General features: G+C 50.0%; 1 protein-coding gene across 3 annotated transcripts; it reads right to left on the bottom strand.

The window, feature by feature from the left end:
- Window positions 1-391: 391 nt before the first annotated feature.
- LOC123365429 (lymphocyte antigen 6E-like) lies at window positions 392-14,432 on the bottom strand. 3 transcript variants are annotated; one of them, XM_045008268.1, is made up of 3 exons: window positions 13,842-13,886; window positions 4,794-4,913; window positions 392-1,100 (listed from the first exon to the last, which is right to left on the bottom strand). In XM_045008268.1, exons 1-3 carry the CDS (start codon window positions 13,864-13,866, stop codon window positions 925-927), a joined length of 321 nt encoding a protein of 106 aa, XP_044864203.1. In that variant the 5' UTR covers window positions 13,867-13,886; the 3' UTR covers window positions 392-924. The 3 variants fall into 3 exon arrangements, 1 of the variants encoding a protein (XP_044864203.1); XR_006577578.1 differs by lacking the exon at window positions 13,842-13,886 and adding an exon at window positions 14,332-14,432; XR_006577577.1 differs by lacking the exon at window positions 13,842-13,886 and adding an exon at window positions 14,290-14,338.
- Between the last annotated feature and the right edge of the window lie 1,561 nt (window positions 14,433-15,993).

Below are 15,993 nucleotides of genomic sequence, written 5' to 3'. Positions count from 1 at the left end.
ACATAGCATAAATTTGAAATACAGACAGTATAGAGACAATATTCATAACATCAACTACATAAACGATACACGCATATAGACAACATAATCATAACCAGCAAACCATAACCTTCCCATAGACACCTCACACTACAACCTTTGTACAATATTTATATAACAGTGGTTGCAACAGTGACCTATATGGTTACAGATTTTGTCAATAACGTGACAGAGGTAAAGGTCTGTGTTAGGATGAAAAGTGACAAGAGAGACGGTGCCTGTGACAACCACAGAGCAGCTGTCCCAAGGAGCAGTTGTGTTGCACCCATGAGTTGAACTTTTGGCTAAGGACACCTCACACACCCTGTTTTTCCAGCAAGCAGACACACAATACATCTGGGCTCAGGCAAGAACAGGAAAGTGTTTATTCAGGTGTGATGCTCACATGCCTCACACTGCATTCGTTTTACATAAGAAAAGTCAGCCTAGGAGCAGAATAAAAAAAACAATGTAAAAAAACAGAATCCAACCAGGGGTGAATGTATCTGGGGTTTGGTTCTGGATCATGCCTTCCCAGCAGCCAGTCTGGCGCTGATCCCTAGCATGACGTGGATGGGAAATGTCTCTGCGGTAGCAAGAGGCAGGGGTGTTTAAGAGGTGGTTTGGGATAAACATTTCTTGATGAGCCCTGACTTTTTTTTTTTAAATCATCCCCATCAACAGGTACTATGGGTATAAAAGCAGAAACCCTGCCAACATTATCCAACATTTCCTGATGGGTTAAGAGTGCAAGCGGGCATCTCCACAATCTGGAGATCTGAGAGTTTGGAAGAAAGGGCACCATTGTTAACCCCCATATAGCTTTGCACAGAGGGGGGGTTGGTGTCTTGTTGGAGAAGCCTGAGCAGATTCTTCAGGGCATCAACTTCTTTTTTCCTGGCCTGATCAGAGTCCGGCTCTGACATAGACAAAGCTGGCCAAGACCACCATGGCCAGCACGGAGTAGCTGACTTTCACGCTGCTGGCCCTGCTGAAGTTGCAGAAGGAAAAACTGCAGCAGGAAACACCGCCGGGGCAATGTACAGAACACTGCTTGGAGATGCTCTGCCCGGAATGTCCGCCTGAACCGGAAAAACAAACAAGAGAAAGAGACTCAAGATTAAAAGTTTCCCAGAGTTTGGAGAGGAGCTCCTTAGCTCTGCAAAGGAGATCATTGCAGTGATGTAGCTAAGCAATTCTGAGGTGAGGAGGCCATTTCTCAGCAGTTAAGAACCTCACAGCCTTATCTCTGCCAGTGAATTCCCAGTCATTATTGTTATTATATACCATGAAAACAGCACTAGTCTCTTCCTAGCAGTTACAGACCCGTATGTAACCATCTGGGAACATCCCCTTCAGATTCCTGGCCAGGACTTGGGAACAACCAAAGAACCCTGAGAATCCATTCCAGATTGTCACACTCTGCCCACTGCATGCTGGGACAGGGCTTTGGGAGTTCAGTGAGGTCTGCGGGGATGCAGCACAGAGGTGACTGGGTCCTGTCTCCTGCTATTGAGCCTCAGAGCTTTATAGAGCTGGTAGGAGTTACGGCACAACACAGCTCATTAAGAACATAAGAATGGCTGTACTGGGTCAGACCAAGGGTCCATCTAGCCCAGTGTCCTGTCTTCCGACAGTGGCCAATGCCAGGTGCCCCAGAGGGAATGAGCAGAACAGGGAATCATCACGTGATCCAGCTGCAGAAGGAATCTGGAAGTCATTCGCAGCATTGCATAGCTCAGAGGGTTATATACAGTGGTGAGCTGGAGCCGGTTCGCAGGAACCAGTTGTTAAATTTAGAAGCCTTTTTAGAACAGATTGTTCCAGGACAACCAGTTCTAAAAAAGCTTTTAAATTTAACAAAGGCTCGGGCAGCTGTCCACCCTGCCCCCGGCCCCAGCTCACGTCCCCCTCCTCCCCTGAACGCTCCGCCCTACTTCTCCTCCCCCTCCCCTGCTTCCCGCGAATCAAATGTTCGCGGGAAGCCTGAAACAAGCAGAAGGCAGGTAAGCTGGGCGGGGGGCGCGAGGAGGGCTCCAGAGAGGCACGGCGCACGCGGCTCAGTCTGGCTCCACCTGAGCGGCTCCCCCTGGCCCTGGCCAAGCGCCCCAGCCCAGTCCCAGCCAAGTACCCCTGGCTCGGGCTGGTCCCGGCCAAGGGGCTCCGACCCGGCCCAGTTCGGGCCCCGCAGCACCTGTCCCGGCCGAGCGGCTCCAGCCCGGCCCGGGGAGTCAGGCCCCGCGGCACCGGTCCTGGTCCTGGCCGAGCGGCTCCGGCCTGGGGAGTCGGGCCCCGCGGTGCCGGTCCCAGTCTGGTCCCAGCCGAGCGGCTCCGGCCCGGCCTGGCCCGGGGAGTCGGGCCGCGCGGAGCCAGACGCTGTCCCTGCCGAGCAGACCCGGCCCCGGCCCCAGGCAGTGTGGTAAGGGGGCAGGGAGCAGGGTGGGGGTGTTGGAAGAGGGCAGGGGAGTTTGGTGGGTTGTGGGGGGGTGGATAGGGGTCGGGGCGGTCAGAGGGCAGGGAACAGGGGGATTGAATGGGGGCAAGGGTCCCGGGGGGGCAGTCAGGAAGGAGCAGGGGTTGGATGAGGCGGTGGGAGGCAGTCAGGGATAGAGAGAAGGGGTGGTTGGATGGGGCAGGGGTCCCGGGGGGCCATCAAGAATGAGAGGAGGGGTTGGATGGGGCATCAGGAAACAGGGGACAGGGAAGGGGGGTGGATGGGTCAGGAGTCCCCAGAGTGTATGTGTCAAGGAACATGGGGGGTTGGATGGGTCATGACCCCCGGGGGGGGCACGACCCCCTCGTGAGTTGAGGAGGAGGGAACCTGTTGTTAATGTTTTGGCAGCTCATCACTGGTTATATACCCACAAAGCTTCAACCCAGCCTCCTTTTGTCCATGCACAACCGGCCAGGCACTGGGATTGGAGCGTGCGAATTCTCTCACTTGCACATGCCAATAGTGGAACCTTGCACCAGCACGTGAGATATTTGGTGCTTAAACCATTGCCTGGCTTCCCCAGGTGCGAAAGGAGGCCAGACTGGGAAAGCAAGGCCCATAATGCAGGGCAGTTACAACTGCCTGCAATCCAACTGGTCTCATCGCCTGGGTGATATCCCTGCACAACTCAATAGGCTGGCACTACTTTTGTTAACTGAACCACATCGCAAGTAATATCAGTGCGCCTCCCCGTGAACCAGCTACTTACAGTCCGCTCAAAATGCAGAGGTTGGCAATGACATTTACACTTGCAGTATAAATGCTGCTGAGTGCAATCGGGCGGTTGAGGGGCACAGCTGGGAGACATCCTTTCCCCTGCAGTATGTAGAATCATAAAATATCATGGCTGGAAGGGACCTCAGGAGGTATCTAGTACAACCCCCTGCTCAAAGCAGGACCAATCCCCAACTAAATCATCCCAGCCAGGGCTTTGTCAAGCCTGACCTTAAAAACCTCTAAGGAAGGAGATTCCACCACCTCCCTAGGTAACTCATTCCAGTGCTTCACCACCCTCCTAGTGAAATAGTTTTTCCTACTATCCAACCTAAACCTCCTCCACTTCAACTTGACAACATTACTCCTTATTCTGTCATCTGGTAACACTGAGAACAGTCTAGATCCATCCTCTTTGGAACCCCCTTTCAGATAGTTGAAAGCAGCTATCAAATCCCCCCTCATTCTTCTCTTCTGCAGATTAAATAATCCCAGTTCCCTCAGCCTCTCCTCATAAGTCATGTGCTCCAGCCCTCCACTGGACTCTTTCCAATTTTTCCACAGTCTTCTTGTAGTGTGGGGCCCAAAACTGGACACACTACTCCAGATGAGGCCTCACCAATGTCGAATAGAGGGGAACGATCATGTCCCTTGATCTGCTGGCAATACTCCTACGTATACAGCCCAAAATGTTGACTCATATCCAGCTTCTTGTCCACTGTAACCCCTACGTCCTTTTCTGTAGCACTGCTGCCTAGCCATTCGGTCCCTAGTCTGTAGCGGTGCATGGGATTCTTTCTTCCTAAGTGCAGGACTCTGCACTTGTCCCTGTTGAATCTCATCAGATTTCTTTTGGCCCAGTCCTCTAATTTGTCGAGGTCCCTCTGTATCCTATCCCTGCCCTCCAGTGTATCTACCACTCCTCCCAGGGACAAAGACAGCCATCTTTTCCCCGCAACAAACCAGAGGGAAAGGGGCGTGGCCTCGATGCAACAAGAATGCAGCAGAACAGAGGAGGCTGCTTCCCTGAGGACCACTGCTGAGAAGCAGAGGATCCACTGAGCCCTTTCTGCGTTCAAGGCTGGCAGCCACTCAGGCAGGCAGCCTCCTTCCCTTTCACATCCAGGGCAGAGCAACTGAGGAGCGGGTGGGAACTCAGTCCCAGCCCTCGCTCACCTCAGCAGTAGCTGCACCCACTGCTGGGGAGCGGCTGCTGGACTTGCCTATAAAGAGCCTCATTTCAGGACTTCAGCCAATGCTGGAGGGATAGATATGGAGCCCCCCATTGGCGTACAGGAAGCCTGACATTGCCTGCATGTCCCTCCTCTAAGTCACTCACTCAGCAGCAAACCTCACTAATGAGCACTGGGGCTCCCTCCCCGTTAGTGCGTCCTAATAAAGTTCTCCTGCCATTCGGTTTCAAGGAGAGATTCCCCTATTGCACATCAGCAATGTCCCACCCTTCCAGCAGATAGAGGAAAGAAAGCCCAGTAATCTGGAACGAGAGCAGCACGTCGTCTGGGAAAGCGCTAGGGAAAGACAATAGACAGAACATGCCCAAACTCACCAGTTTCTAAAATACTATATTCTGTCACACAGTTGTTTTCAGCACTTCGACACATAGTTGGTGCCAGACAACGCCAATTGGAGGACGCATCCTTACAGGTGAAGCACACCAGCGAGTGAGCTGCAAAAGGAAAACACACCCCATGTTAGAGGCTTGCAGGAATATGTTATTTGTTCTTGGTTTACAATCCCCATCCCTGTCACCTGCTGCTAATGAGCATCAAAGTGCACCATATCCTGATGTTCTCAGCCGCAATTTCAGGCCAAACTCTTATTGAAGCCAGTGATAGTTTTCCCTGTGCATCGACTGAGTAAGGACTTCAGGATTGGACCCAAAACACAGAGGGGGAATTTTTCAAAGGCAGAAATGGCAGCTGGGCACCCAACTGCTATTTATGCCTCTGAAAAGTTCCCCTAACGCCCTCCGTGATACCCATTTGTAAATAAGTTCTCAGCACGTTCCTTTCCAAAGCCATAATGTTACAGACAGGGTAATAGGGTTATAGGAAAAAATAAGCATGGACTTCTCAAGAAACCATCATGCCAAACCCACCTCATTTCCTTCTTTGACAACTAGCCTAGTGGATAGGGGGAAAGCAGTAGGTGTGATACAGCTCGATTTTGACACAGTCCTATACGACATTCCGATAAGCAAAGCAAAGACAGGTGTTCTAAATTAAATTCCTATAAGCGAGTGCACACATGATTGCAAGACTGTTATCAATGGTTCAGTGTCAAACTGGGAAAGTGAATCCTGTGGGGTCCTGCAGAGGCCAGTACTGGGTCCGGTACTGTCCAATATTTTAATTAATGATTTGGGTAATGGAGTGGCGAGCATGCTTATTACATTTGCAGATGATGCCAAGCTGGGAGGGGTTGCAAGCACTTTGGAGGGCAGGGTTAGAATTCAAAATGTCCTTGACAAATTCGAGAATTGGTCTGAAATCCACAAAGTGAAATTCAAGCAAGTTAAGTGCAAAAAATAGGGAGCAATAGGTGGTAGTACTGCTGAAAAGGAGCTGAGGGTTATAGTGGATCACAGACTGAATATGAGTCAACAATGTGATACAGTTTCAAAAAAGACTAATATCATTCTTGAGTGTAGTAACAGGAGTGGTGTATGTAAGACAGAGGAGGAAATTGTCCTGTTCTATTTGGCACTGGTGAGGCCTCAGCTGGAGTACTGTGTCCAATTCCGGGCACCAAAAGATGTGGACAAATTGGAGACAGTCCAGAGGAGAGCAACAAAATGATAAAAGGTTTAGAAAACCTGAACTGTGAGGCTTCCAAGGGAGGTGGTGGAATCCCAGTCATTGGAGGTTTTTAAGAACAAGTTGGACAAACACCTGTCAGGGATGGTCTAGGTTTACTAGGTCCTGCCTCAGCGTAGGGGGCTGGACTTGATGACCTCTTGAGCTCTCATCCAGCCCGACATTTCTATGATTCTATGACACTGGCTAAGAGAGTGAGCATGCCTCCCTCCCTCTGCGGGTTGGTCCAAGCAATTTCAACAACCTCCTTCTTATAGCTACAAGTGTTCTCCTTTAGTTTGAGTGATACAGGCCTGCAGTTTGGGGCTCAAGACCCTAGGTTCAGTCTCCTCTGATGACCATGTCTGTATTACGTAGTCACTGTTACATACAGAAGATGTGCCATCCCAGATCAGACCACACGTTCAAGTTCTTCAGCATCCAACCTTCTGCAGTGATCATTGCCTGATGCTTCATAGGAAGGCACAAAAAGCCACAGTGCACATGGGCTAATATGCATGGGGGAAACAACTCCTTCCTGGCTAAAGCTGGTCCAATATTTTATAAGGACTAATTTGCAAAGAGACAGGTGCCAATGGATGGTGGGTTGCAATCGAGATATGAGCTCACACTGGCTCTGACAAATGAAATGCAAATGACATGATGTGTTATTTATAGATTGGTCTCACAGGGAAGCCCAGATAATTCATTCTGACTTGCCAAAGAAGCTTGGTTATTATTAGTACAGTGTCAGAATCATGCTAGATGCTTTATAGAAACAAATAGAGAGGCAAGGTGCATTTCCTAGAGCAGCGGTAGGCAACCCGCGGCCAGCACGTGGCCTGTCAGGGTAATCCACTGGCAGGCTGCCAGACAGTTTGTTTACATTTGGATGGCCGCCCGCGAACCGCGGTCACTGATATATTTATAGGTACATTTTTTAATTGTCCTTTGATTTGAAACTGTCCAATTGCTCTGTGGCTAATCTGTGTTCCTAGCACAGTAACCCTAACCCAGCCCCCATCCAATCGTGTGTTCAACCTACTTATTACACTGTGTCTTACTTTAGACTATAAACTCCCCAGGGCAGGGACTGGTTTTTAATGTTTGTGAGCTGGCAAAATGAGCCCTGAATCATCCAGGCTGGCCTCCTATAAAACACAGGCCAGAGAACTGCCCCCCAAATAATTCCTAGAGCAGAGCTTTTAGAAAAACAGCCAATTTTGATATAAAAATTGCCAGTGATGGAGACTCCACCATAACCCTTGGTAAATTGTTCCAATGGTTAATGACCTCTCACTGTTACAAATTTATGCCTTATTTCCAGTCTGAATTGTCCAGCTTCAGCTTCCAGCCGTTGGATCATGTTATTGCATTCTCTGCTGGATTGAAGAGCCCATTATTAAGTACAGTAACTCCTCACTTAAAGTCGTCTCGGTTAATGTTGTTTGGTTGTTATGTCTCTGATCAATTAGAGAACATGCTCGTTTAAAATTGTGCAATGTTCCCTTATAAGGTTGTTTTGCAGCTGCCTGCTTTGCCCACTGCTTGCAGAAAGAGCAGCCCATTGGAGCTAGCTGGTGGGGGCTTGGAACGAAGGTGGACCAGCAGCCTCCCATCCATCAGCTCCCTGATCCCCTAAGTTCCCTATGCAGCAGTGCCCGGAGCCCCGGGCCCTTTAAATCGCCTCCAGAGCCCCGGGGCTCCTGGCCACCGCCGCAGCTACTGCTACCATGGGGCTCCAGCAGTGATTTAAAGGGCCCAGGCGTCCCAGACGCTGCAACTGCAGCCAGAGCCCCAGGCCCTTTAAATCTCAATTTAAAGGGCCCGGGGATTTAAAGGCCCGCTTCTTTCGGTTGCAGCCCTGCCCCCTTCCAGTTCAGGCCATTTTGTTGCCCAATCACTTAGTTTTGTGAGATCTTTTTGAAGTTCTTCACAATCTGCTTTGGTCTTAACTATCTTGAGCAGTTTAGTATCATCTGCAAACTTTGCCACCTCACTGTTTACCCCTTTCTCCAGATCATTTGTGAATAAGTTGAATAGGATTGGTCCAAGGACTGACCCTTGGGGAACACCACTAGTTACCCCTCTCCATTCTGAGAATTTACCATTAATTCCTACCCTTTGTTCCCTGTCCTTTAACCAGTTCTCAATCCATGAAAGGACCTTCCCTTTTATCCCATGACAGCTTAATTTACGTAAGAGCCTTTGGTGAGGGACCTTGTCAAAGGCTTTCTGGAAATCTAAGTACACTATGCCCACTGGATCCCCCTTGTCCACATGTTTGTTGACCCCTTCAAAGAACTCTAATAGATTAGTAAGACACGATTTCCCTTTACAGAAGCTATGTTGACTATTGCTCAAGAGTTTATGTTTTTCTGTGTGTCTGACAATTTTATTCTTAACTATTGTTTCGACTAATCTTCTTCCCTCGAGGCCCTGCTTCGAGATCTTCCCTCAGAGACCTATGTATTTTCAGAGCTCTATGGCAGTTATTGCAAGGAGGGCATTTAAGGCATTCTTCTGTTAAAGGGAAGGGTGCACACATGAACTGCCGGAGGCGTATGGGAGTAGGTGGGTGTCCTTTCCGGGTGCCTGAGAACAGGAAGTAAAACTGAGCATCACATAACAAGCTCTGGTTACAACCTCAGTCACAAGACTCAGCTTTTTAAAGAGAACTTGGGTTATTCTGAGAATTCACACCTTTTGTTTAAGGGTTTTGTGCAAGTAGAGCCCTCAATGGCCAGTCACGAGCCAGCCTCCTTCTGCACCACCAGCTACATCCAGTACCTACACACACACACACACTAGCCCCCAAACTAACTCACACTCTGTGCTTCCACCCTGTTTTTAAAGAGGTAGCTCCCATTTCCCATATTGCATCATTTATATCCCCATTAGAAACATAGGATTCATAGACTCTAGGACTGGAAGGGACCTCGAGAGGTCATCGAGTCCAGTCCCCTGCCCTCATGGCAGGACCAAATACTGCCTAGACCATCTCGGATAGACATTTATCTAACCTACTCTTAAATATCTCCAGAGATGGAGATTCCACAACCTCCCTCGGCAATCTATTCCAGTGTTTAACCACCCTGACAGTTAGGAACTTTTTCCTAATGTCCAACCTAAACCTCCCTTGCTGCAGTTTAAGCCCATTGCTTCTTGTTCTATCCTTAGAGGTGAAGGTGAACAAGTTTTCTCCCTCCTCCTTATGACACCCTTTCAGATACCTGAAAACTGCTATCATGTCCCCTCTCAGTCTTCTCTTTTCCAAACTAAACAAACCCAATTCTTTCAGCCTTCCTTCGTAGGTCATGTCCTCAAGACCTTTAATCATTCTTGTTGCTCTTCTCTGGACCCTCTCCAACATACACAATAATAAATCAATATTCAAAATATAAACAACAGCTGTCTATTCCAGGGGCCTCACACGTTCACCATTGAGATCCCCTTAGTGGTTCCCCATCGGCTGGTGAATCAAAGGTCTACATAACATTGCTTTTCCCTCATTAGCTTCATATTGCACCCCATCCTCCACCAACCTCCCCAGCCTTGTCCTACCATTGGTCATTCATACAGTCATCCACACAGCCCCTGTGTGTGGTATGGCCTCCCTTGTCTCTTCTGTGAGGTCCCTACACCTTTAGAGACACACTTCAGCCATGCAGCCTACTGTGAATTCAACAGACTTGTAGATCAATTGCCTTTTATTGTTCCCCTGTCCCTAATCTCCATCTGTTTGTCTGTCTGTCCTTCTCAGGGCCGGCTCCAGACCTCAGCGCACCAAGTGCGCACTTGGGGCGGCGTTTTGCTGGCAGGGCGGCAGGCGGCTCTGGCGGACCTTCCGCAGTCATGTCTGCAGGAGGTCCACCGGAGCCGCAGGACAGGTGGACCTGCCGCAGGCATGACTGCGGAGGGTCCGCTGCTGCCGCGGCTCTGGTGGACCTCTGCTCCACCGGAGCCGCGGGACCAGTGGACCCTCCGCAGGCACGTCTGCAAGAGGTCCCCCAGAGCCGCGGGACCGGCGTGCTTGGGGCGGCCAAATTCCTAGAGCTGCCCCTGCCTCCCACCCCCGGGAATGAGGGGTGGGGAAGCATTGAGCAATGCCTCCATGGCTGCCTCGCAGGGTTGCTGCCGTTCACTCTGCCGTCACTGGCTGCAGCTGCTATCGCTCCTGCCGCCGGCTGCAGCCACCATCATTCACCCTGCCGCTGCTTCTCTGCTGCCACCTGCCCCTCTCTACCATGACACATGTTGAGGATCCCCCACAGCACCCAGTTCAGTGGAGAACCTCCTGCCGCTGCAGGCCAGGCAGTGATTTTCACTGCAATCCTACCCCACAGCAGGCCTAAGGTTCAGCAGCTGGACCTGGGTGTCTGTGAACTCAGCTCTAGGAATCACTAGACAAAATAAAGACTCTCACTGCAGTTTAATCAGCTCTCCCTTTAAACAGTGAAAGGGGAGAGAGGTTTCAAAGAGACCCAGGGCCCTGGCCCTCTTGCTTTCTCTTCATGAGGCTTTGGCATCCCACCCCCTTGCTTGATGAGTGCAGTTCAGCTTAGGGTGATCCCCTCAGTCCGGGCAGGCTGAGCACAGTCCTGCTGCCAGTCACTTGTACAATCCGGGTAGCAACCTTCCACTACCCTTGCACTCAACACTAATGTGATTTTTAACCCAACACCAGACAAAATAGATCACTTTGGGAAGAGAGCTCCGGCTGCTGGATACCTAGGCAGAGTGGGTGTGTTCATGTAAATATGCTCTGGTCCCTTGTCTTTTCCCTCTGGCTCAGTGGTTCTCAAACCTGGGTCAGGACCCCAAAGTAGATCGTGACAGGGCCGCCCAGAGGATTCAGGAGGCCTGGGGCAAAGCAATTTTTGGGGCCCCTTCCATTAAAAAAAAGTTGCAATACTATAGAATACTGTATTCTCATGGAGGTCCCTGTGGGGCCCGGGGAAAATTGCCCCACTTGCCCCCCCCAGGTGGCCCTGGGGAAAAATAAACATTTTAAAACATTCTGCATCTCAGCACAAATCCAGTTTTGAGAAAATTTATTTTCAAGTCAACTTTACAAGGTATCACTGGTTCTCAGCATCAGCTAGTGCTAAAAGGCACTAAAGCGCATTAAAAAGGTTGGACAAATATTTTCCGTCAAAACTTTTTCTGGATCGAAAACTAAGGGTTTTAAAAAGCAGAAAAAATCACGGACAACGTCTGCTTTCCTTCAAAATTTGTTGTGTTTTTTTTAATTGAAAAGCTGAAAGAAGTCTGCCAAAACCTGAACATGATTTGGGGTTTCAGAAGTGTGTGGCCAAATATTTGCTGCCTGCCGTGTTTGATTGTTTAAAGAAACAATAAAAAAATTCTGCTTAAAAAAAATCCAAAACTTTTGAATTTTAATGGCGTTAGATGGCTCCTTGATCTTCTCCGGCAAAAGCACACACAGCAACAGACAGACAAAGACTTTCCTCCCTCCCAGAGTTGAAAATATCTTGTCTCCTTATTGGTCCTGTTGGTTAGGTGTCAGCTAGGTTATGTGAGCTTCTTAACCCTTTACAGGCAAAAGAGGAATTCACCCTTAACTGTATGTTTATGACACACTCTAAAAGCTGATCAGATGTTACTGCTCAATCTGACGGGGGCCCTAGGAAGCCAAAGTTCTTCCAGCCCTTCTGGAAGGGTTGTGTCTTTGGTCAGAAGGACTTGTCTGCTCGCTGAATCAAAAGAAGGCCCGAGTCAGTTTAAATGTAGACTTTTTATGCCAAACATCCTTTCTTAGTCACTTGGTCTCTGGAAAACCTAGTTTGAACCGGTTTATGCAAGCGTCCCCAGGCATGGTACCTCTCTGGAGGTCTTTACAACCTGAGTGATTCACCTTAAATCACCATCCACTGCTTTTAGTTCCTGGAGGAGCTGGGGTATCATTCCCCCTCACTCTCCTCCACTGCCCCAAGTTGCATACAGTCCCTGGCCCACAGTGATACATACACCATTCATAAGCTTAATACACTATGTATCCCCAGAGATACTGCACAAGGTTGCAACATATGTCATTACAACCTAGTATGATATTAGTCTCTTTTGTAGCTGCATCATATTGTTGACACATTCACTTTGTGATTCACTATAATCCCCAGATCCTTTCCAGCAGTACTATTGCCTAGCTAGTTATTCCCCATTTTGTAGTTATGCATTTGATTTTTCATTCCTAAGTGTAGTACTTTGCACTTGTTTTTATTGAATTTCATCTGCTGATTTCAGACCAATCCTCCAATTTATCAAGGGCATTTCAAATTCTAATCCTGTCCTCCAAAGTGCTTTCAACCCCTCCCAGCCTGGTGTCATCTGCAAATTGCATAAGTGAACTTTCGACTCCATTATCCAATTGATTTATGAAAATATTGAATAGTGCTGGACCCCTGTGGGACCTGCTGGACACATTTCCCCAGTCTGAAAGTGTATCATTGATAACCATTCCTTGATTACTGTCCTCTAACCTGTTTTTCACCCACTGTTTCACCTACCTGCACATGACTGAGCCATAGAAGGCAGGCCAAGCACATACTTGGCTAAAATAATGTAGAAATATCTTGTGGTTAATCTGCAGAGCAGAAATACACTATTTTTCTTCTTTGCCCAAGCAGTGACTCAGTGATAGGTCAGGAGGAGGAATGTGCTCATGCCATCCAGCAAAAGTAACAGTTTCAGCCAGATATCTAGGCACTGGCACAGAGGCTGGGTGAGAAGCTGAGGGTTAAGGTAAGCCAGCCATATTTAGCAGGTGCCCCCTATGAGACTGAACTCAGGCCAGTGGGCATTCAGGTGAGGCATCAGGAGCATACAGAAGCCTGTGCGGTTACGACTAAAGCTGGGTGATTTTTTTGTTCAATCCAAACAACATTTAAGGAAAAATGTGCAGAAAAATGATGTTTCATTCAACTTTTGTTTTCCACTTAAATTCAAGTCTTTAAAAATGGTTTTCATTGAGCTTTTCCTCTCCTGGGCTTTCCTTCTCCTCGCCTCCGTTTCCCTCTCGGGCGGGGAGAGAAAAAGGGAAAGAGGGAGAGAAAGGAGGCGGGGTAGAGGGGTAACAACACATTGAAAACCTTGGAGGCTTTTTTGGTTCTTGTTTCACCAAGAAGCAGAAAAACAAAAACAAACAAACAAATAAAAACCCTGCTAAACATTTCAAATGAAATGAGAATTTTTTAGAATCTCTGACCCATCCTGCTCCTTGTCCCCTGACCCCCCCGAGACTCCTCCAATACACCCCCCTTCCCTGTCCCCTGATCGCCCCCCCCAGAATCTCTGCGCCATCCAACCCCCGGTCTCTGTCCCCTGACTGTCCCCGGGACTCCCTGCCCCTTATCTAACCCCCCCAGGCCCTGGCCGCTTACCCCCACTGCCCAGCGACTCAGCGCGCTCGTCGAGAAGCGGCCCTGAACAGCACTGCAGCCACGTGGCTCGGGGGATGGGGGGGGGCTGAGCTCCTCCCCGTTCAGAGCCGCGTGGTAAGGGGAGGAGCCACTCGGCCCGGAGCTCACAGCCCCGCCCCCTTACCACGCGGCTCTGAGCGGGGCGGAGTCCAGGCCTCCCCGGAGCCATGCAGCTGCAGCGCTGTCCAGGATGCACTGAGGCGCTGGGGGGATGGCGGGGTCGAGCCTCAGCCATTCTCGTGGGGGCCCCTGCGGGGCCCAGAGCCTGGGGCAAATTGCCCCACTTGCCCTCCCCAGGCGGCCCTGGATCGTGACCCCATTTTAATGGGGTCGCCAGCGTAGCCCAGCGGACCAGCTTACCTCTATTATATTCACTGCTTTGCATGATATTCTGCTTTATTCTATTCAGTCATTCTATTCAGCACAGGCGCTGAATCCGTGGGTGCTCTGGGGCTGGAGCACCCATGGGGAAAAATTGGTGGTTGCTCAGCACCCACCAGCAGCTCCCTGGAGTCCCCCCCGCCCAGCTCACCTCCGCCCCCGCTCCACCTCCGCCTCCTCCCCTGAGCGCGCCGCGAGCCCGCTTTTCCCCCCTAGCTCCCAGCGCTTGCACCTCGAAACAGCTGTTTCACACGGCTGAGAGGGGGAATGCGGGGCGCTCGGGGAAGAGGCGGGACCAAGGCGGGGATTTGGGGAAGGGGTCCAATAGGGGCAGGGAGGGGGCGGAGTTGGGGCAGGGACTTTGGGGAAGGGGTTGGAATGGGGGCGGTGAAAGGGTGGAGTCGGGGTGGGGGCCCTGAGCACCCACCAGTGCCAGGGAAAGTTGGCGCCTGTGATGCAAGGAACCTACAGGCTGGTATCCTGGGAGACACTGGCTTCAGCAGTTAGCATGAGGCTTCAGGGGGAATTTTGTCCATAATGACATCAGCCAACCACAGAGCATGAACTGACTGACCCCAGCTTCTGGAAGGTTTTGGACGGAACGTCCGTCTCCAAGAGTGCCATGGCAACGAACTGATGTATATGATAATGGGGTGAAATCTTAAATGCACTAACCTACGGAAGGAGGACACCTTAACATTGGTAAGGGAAGGAAATACAAATGAGGAAGAGGGAAGAAACCCCTATTGAATATGCATTAGACACGGTAACGTCAGCGTAACGTATTATAAAAGTGGCATCCCAGGGCAGTAGGGGAGAGAGATGTAGCCCTTGGGAGGGGCCAGAGTGATGGCCACTGGTGAAGGTGAGGAAGGTGATGATGACGAGGAAGACAATGGCTAACACTGCAGGATGCTGGGAGTATGGATGGTCAGATGTACTTTCTGTATTATCTCTATCTACCATACTGAGGTAGAGTGCGTGTGACTTTGCTAAATGTATTAATAAATTATTTATTTGTAAATATAAACGAGTTCCTATAGCGTGAGTGTTACACCTGTGCACATCGGGGTTCTCGACTATATAATCATTTTAATAATACTGAGCCTGATCTTGGGACAAGAACCTGTCAGCCCTCAAAGTGATAACTGGGAATTTCTATTCACAAGCTACACATTGGGCTACACCAGGGCCAATGTTCGACTCGCTGGGGCCCAGGTCTGAAACTGAAGCTTGAGCACTGCCCTCCTGGGCTGAAGCCTCTGGGGTGGCAGGGATCTAGCTCTGCCCCACTCCGCCCGCCCACCCGGAGCAGTGGGACTCAGGTTTCGTCTTTGCCTACCCTGTCTCCCCCAGCCGGGGGTCATGTAGTAACGTTTGTTGTCAGAAGGGAGTTGCGGTGCAATGAAGTTTGAGAACCGCTGCCTAGCTCATCACTAGATGTCAGGGGAGAGTTCCTTCAGACCGTGCTTACCCGTGGACTCCCCCAGGGCTCATGGGCGGGGGAGATGGACAACATGGAAAACATGTCTGTACGTCTCACCCCGGCTGCTCCCCGATGCAGCTTACTCTGCGCTGCTCCCCTCTCCCTCCCTGACCTTTAAAGGCTACTTACCACCACACACACACTCAGTCTTCCCAGCTTTATTACTGCCTCATCCCCTCTGAAATCTGGCTGAGCAGGAAGATCTGTGAGCCACTGCTGAATACCACTTCACTCACAGGGAATCACAGAACAGTACCCGGGAATTCCCAAAACTCAGCTTAGCAGCCAGTAGACTTTTCAGAGCTGCAGGGCTGGGGCCTATAGTGAACCTGGGAAGCCTGGTGGTTAAGGAGCCAGGAAAACAAGAGTGAGGGAATCCAGGAATCTGGAGAAGGGTTCATCTTGTTTTCCAGAGAAGTCTTGGGGGGAATATAAAGCATTGCTTAAAAGGGTTAATTTGGGTGGGGCCGGGGTTTTAATTACATGCCCAGCATTAAGTGATTGACTTAGTATTAGAAGTAAGTTTGCAATGAACTGGAACTATTCCCTATTCTGACATGGCTACATACGTGCAGCTGGGTGTTTTGTGGCTATTTGCGCTGCTCTGTGGATCACAGTGATTGAAGCAGGTTTTCTTTGCGGCCA

Source organism: Mauremys mutica, chromosome 2 (assembly GCF_020497125.1).
Source record: "Mauremys mutica isolate MM-2020 ecotype Southern chromosome 2, ASM2049712v1, whole genome shotgun sequence".
Classification (NCBI taxonomy): Eukaryota; Metazoa; Chordata; order Testudines; family Geoemydidae; genus Mauremys; species Mauremys mutica.
This window is presented reverse-complemented; position numbering and strand designations above follow the sequence as displayed.

Excerpts from the sequence above, each read along its gene's own strand:
- LOC123365429 (XM_045008268.1), bottom strand. The coding sequence starts at position 13,866 with ATGCAAAGCAGTGAATATAATAGAG. Across the intron at positions 4,914-13,841 it reads AAGCAGTGAATATAATAGAG|CTCACTCGCTGGTGTGCTTC; the intron begins GTAAGCTGGTCC and ends TTCCTTTTGCAG. Across the intron at positions 1,101-4,793 it reads ATATAGTATTTTAGAAACTG|GCGGACATTCCGGGCAGAGC; the intron begins GTGAGTTTGGGC and ends TTTCCGGTTCAG.